General features: G+C 40.3%; 1 protein-coding gene across 1 annotated transcript in view; it reads right to left on the reverse strand.

The window, feature by feature from the left end:
* MLH1 (mutL homolog 1) overlaps positions 1–4,889 on the reverse strand; it is a gene marked incomplete at its 5' end in the record, with an annotated part of 13,237 nt that overhangs the window by 4,388 nt on the left and 3,960 nt on the right. Inside the window, 6 exons of the mRNA XM_009879476.1 lie at positions 528–676; positions 1,161–1,522; positions 2,276–2,429; positions 3,011–3,104; positions 3,606–3,718; positions 4,792–4,880. Of these exons, the coding sequence (XP_009877778.1) occupies positions 528–676; positions 1,161–1,522; positions 2,276–2,429; positions 3,011–3,104; positions 3,606–3,718; positions 4,792–4,880 (961 nt within the window). The remainder of the gene's footprint in view (positions 1–527; positions 677–1,160; positions 1,523–2,275; positions 2,430–3,010; positions 3,105–3,605; positions 3,719–4,791; positions 4,881–4,889) is intronic.

Consider the following 4,889-nt stretch of genomic DNA (forward strand, 5'->3'; position numbering starts at 1 on the left):
GAGGGTCAGGTTGGATCTTAGGAAGAATTGCTCTACTGAAAGGGTTGTCAGGCACGGGAACAGGCTGCCCAGGGAGGTGGCTGAGTCGCCATCCCTGGAGGTGTTTAAGAGATGGGTGGATGTTGTGCTAAGAGACATGGTTTAGTGGTGTTGACAGCGCTAGGACACAGGTTGGGCTCAATAATCTTCAAGGTCTCTTCGAACCAAACTATTCTATGATTCTACAAAAACCCCAGAACACAAGATGCCCAAAATTGAGACTAACATGTTATGTGACTCAGTATGAATCTGAAGGCAACTGAAAAGAATTGAGGGAAACAACCCTAGGAAGAATTCCCAAGCTTTTTCTAAAACAACTTGTAGCAGAAGAGAAAACAGTAATTTCACCAGTCTCATTATTTCATATAAATGAGACAGACACAAATGAACTGCACAGGCAGTAAATTAAGACAGTCACTCAGCAGTTCAAACTGTTCTATTTAGTTGGTGGAACAATAATAAGTTTGAGAAGCAAAAGGCTCACTTACTTGCATGTGCCTGGTTACTGATTTCCTCCTGGAGAGTCAACACACTGGTCAAGTTGATAATTCTTCTTCTAGGGGTACAGGCAGCTGTCATGTCCTTTCTAGTGTCATCCTGATCCATTTCTGTGTCTGCGTCTTCCCGCGTTCTCTTTCTGCAAGACCGAAACAAAAAGGAATTACGTTCAATTCTCCTATCCCTTAGGCAAAACACACCAGTAGATGGGATGCTGAGTGCACATGCTGTGCGCTAACAAAAGGAAATGCAGGAAATTTCCCAACACTTTTGTTGGTCAGGTTTGGGTCACCTGTCCTGTCTGCTCCTCTCTGGAGCTGCAAGTCTTTACTTCCTTGTGACCCTCTTGCTTCCCAGCACCCCCACTGCAGATGTACTAGTGACCTTGGTTATTGCAGAAGCAAGGACATGCAAGAGCCTTTCTGCATCCCAATCCCTGATAGTAACTCTAAATTTCAGGCGTTACCACTTTTAGTAGCACGCACTGTCTGCATAAACACACTGCTAAGTTCAGAAAACACAGCCTCTGACTGAAGTTGAAAAGTAAAATCAGGGAGCAGGATTAGTTCTGTTCTAGCTCAAACCAGGGCACCTTGCACAGCCTCAGGAAAGCTGAGACTTACCGAGGAGGAGGCACCGTCTCAGGAGACAGGCGTCTGGTCTCACTCAGCTCTGCAGGCATCGCTATGTCCTCCTGAACAACAGCTGTTTCAACTCGATCACTGACGTCTTCCATTTCGGCATCCTGTGGCCTCACCTGACCCTCTGGAGGTCCTGCATTAACCTCGGTCATCGCTTCGGCAGGGCCTGTACTTCGAGGGTTGTTCCCTGGCTGAAGAAAAGCATCTAATTTCTGCTCTCGGGAATCGGTGCGGACCATCTGATGCGCACAAACTTTATCGCTGGCTCCTTTGGTAACAGCTGAAGAGTTTGCTGCTGATTTTACAATTTCGCTGGAAGAACAGTCGGCCCCTGGAAGCAATGTCTTCGTTCAGATACGGAGAAGCAAAGAGGAGAGATTCAACAAGAAAACAAGAAGAAAACCACAGAAATCAGCCATGTTTCTCACAGCATCTTACTGCTCAGAGGCAAGTAACTTCCAAACCCCACAAACGGTGTCAATTGCTTAAAAACAGGCTGCCAGCTTTGCTCTTGCTGTCCACACAGCATGGATGTCACCACCGTGGCAGTTAACAAAATCATTACTTAGCATTACTCTGTGTCAAAAGGAAAAATCCTTAAGGTTAAAAAGTGCAAGGAAATTTGTTTTTTTAAATACTATAGTTATAGCTCTTATACTGTGCTCTACATAGAAAAGGAAATCATCTTCCCAATTTTTTTTTCCTGTTTGGATTAAATACAAAGCACTGTCAAACGCAACATAGAAGTTTCCTCACTCGTGTGCCTTTTACATAAACCAGGGCAGACAAAAAGCAATTTACCACATGTGAAATGTAATATACTCGTAAAACCAAAAAGACCTATCAGATACTTGACAGGAGGCTATTGAGAGTGGTTTCATATGCTTTTTCTCTCTTTTGCCAAACTGTTAACATCAGTGCATTAAAGCAATTTCATCCCCAAAACACAGAGCAAAGATTTCAAGCTGCCAGCATAACACTGACAACTATCAATCACTCTGTAGATTGTACTAATGAACAGAGTAAACAAGTAAAAACGGAGTACCCACAACAGTTAAAACAGTCCAGAGCCATGGTCTCTTCACATGTGTTCTCACCTGAGTGAAATACATTCTTGAAGAGTTAGAGCCCAATAACTTGCTTTCTATGTGTTGCTGAATGCGGTCTAGAATGCTGTCTTCATGAAGGAAATGGACCTCGTGTTTTGTAGGGTGCACGTTCACGTCTACATTCTGGGGAGCAATTTCCAGGCTGAAAAACATTTTAAAAAGGAGTTCACCTCAGCTTTCCCACGGATGGCAGACAGGGCACAAATTGGTTCGCAGGAAATTTGTCGGGCTTGGGGCCATTGCTCTGTTCAAAGAAGTCAAAATCCTGAAACCTCCTGAAGTTACACTACAGTAAGATATGTTTGGTGTGTTAAAAAACAATTACTCTGAAGAACTCTAGTCCAAACTCGCCAAAATCAGCTTATCTATATAAGCTTAAATCAACTGTACGCTCTCCATTGTGCTACTTCAAACAAACAAACAAAAAGAAATATCTTTTTTAGAAATACAATTTTTAGAAATATCTTTTACTTGAAAGGTCTCACGAGTTAATATGAAAAGAAAACAAGGCCTGTCTTAATGTTTCTTTAATGTGATTTAATTATCTCCTGCCTGGCAATTAGTTACCTCAGCACAATGCTTAATGCTGCTCTCGGGAACATGTTATTTTAAACCTACTCACCCCAGCTATATCCTTTGGACTAAATGGCCTTGAAAGGTCCCTTTCATCCCAAAACACTCTAGGAGATAGTATTAAAAGGCTACTTCTGCCTATGACTTTACCTTAAGTATAGGAAGGGATGTGTACTTTTTGGCAAATAAGCAGCATACACAGTTTCTACGGCTTTCCGCAAAGCAGCCGACTCTACCAGTCGATCTGAAAGACAGAATAAGATGCTCTTCTCAAAGAGCCTCGCTGAAATACCCTGCTACTACCACCAACTACTCTCTCAGACCAACATCTTCACAATTTCTATCTTCAAAGGGCACCTGTTATATCCAGTTTTAACCCCAAAACCTGTTTCTTCTTCATCTAAAACCAGGAATAGGCACTATTTTCTTACTGTGTTTTATGTTTAAAAGTACTTTTTTCTACAAACACTGAAATAACCAGGACACAATCATCACCCTGGTACTCCACAATCTTAAGTTACTTTAAGCCCAGTCTTAGCTGCTTTCTCCAATTTAGAGTGTGAAGCATGATGCAAATTACAAGTAGAAAACCTCCTTGAGATCTGCAATTAACTGCAGTACTTATTCTTCCATATCTTTAACAATGCTCATACGTTTTGTAGTTCTTCAGAAACTTTGTTTACCCGATTATTATGGAAGCAACGTACAACTATACAAAATGGGCCTTTTTTTTTTTTAAACTTACGGTTTATGAAGAGTAGAAATACACATTTCTTCACAGAGTAGTTGGCATTTGTGATGTAGCCTTTCATTTTAAAGGCCAGGCTTGCATCTTCACAGCCCACTTCTATCAGCTCCCTGTTGGCAGTTTGATGGAAACACACAAAAAATTAATTCTTCTGTAGGTGCAAATTTCAAACAGCACTCACGAGTAGCAATATACTGCTTTATATTTTATTTATATCACAGCTAATGAAAACATCGGAATTATTTAAAAGTTCAAACATGTATTGCTGAGCCATAAAAATTATTTAATCTTAACTGGATTGCTTCCTCTAAGTGTAACTAGTAATTCTGTGTGATTGGAGTCTGTAGAACAGTATCCGTTTAATATCTCAACGTGTAACAGTATTCATAATGTTATAAACATCTTTTGATAATTCTAATACGCATTTCACTGTTTAAGTCATTAATGGTGACAAAGATGCGTCAAAATGATCAGCAGCCAGGGAAGAACATTTTTTTTCTTGAGCTACTGTCCACTTCTGCTAGCCTGGTATTTATTGGTGGACTGGTAAGAATCCAAAAATATAGAAAAAAATTTGCATTCATTTTCTATGTCAAAACAGCAGGCTAGACTAAACAGCATCTTAAATTAGGTAAAATAAAAAGTTATACTCGAAAATATATGTTCAAAATATGTTGAAATAGGCAATTTATTCGGAATCGCACAAAGAAAAAAACTGTATCAAACGAGTGTTAGTAGTAGAAAAAACGAAATGTGTAACAGAAATCCAATGATTTCAGAAAACTTAAACCCATACAATTTCAGAAAAATTATTTTGATGAGACTTAAATGCGTAAGAGAGCAGCCTGTAGTAAGATACTCGTGGCATAGCGAGAGGCTAGGAACTTGCAGAGAACACAAGTACAGCTTGATCTCTCTCAGTGAGCACACAGAAGAGCAACAAGCATGTTTCAGTGTGGTAAAGGAAGAGCTTTGCAACTTCCCTCTTCCTTTGAATACACTAAAAAAAGTCACACGTTCTGCACGACAAGGGAGAGCTTGGTTATCTCAACACTCCCTCTTCTTTGTGATTAATCTTGAAGGAAGCAGAAAAAGTTAGCACAGCCTATGTTCTTTAAAAGAGAAAGCAGAGGGAGATTTGCTCCAAAACTTCAGGTCGGAAGGAAACTTGTCATCCACGTACCTGCTAACAGCGTTTCCAAAGATGGACCTAATGTTGTCCACCGTGGAGGCATTTGATAAGGTTCTAACATCTGACATGGTATCACCTTGCTAAAGAAA

This window comes from Apaloderma vittatum, unplaced genomic scaffold (assembly GCF_000703405.1).
Source record: "Apaloderma vittatum isolate BGI_N311 unplaced genomic scaffold, ASM70340v1 scaffold20302, whole genome shotgun sequence".
Lineage (NCBI taxonomy): Eukaryota > Metazoa > Chordata > Aves > Trogoniformes > Trogonidae > Apaloderma > Apaloderma vittatum.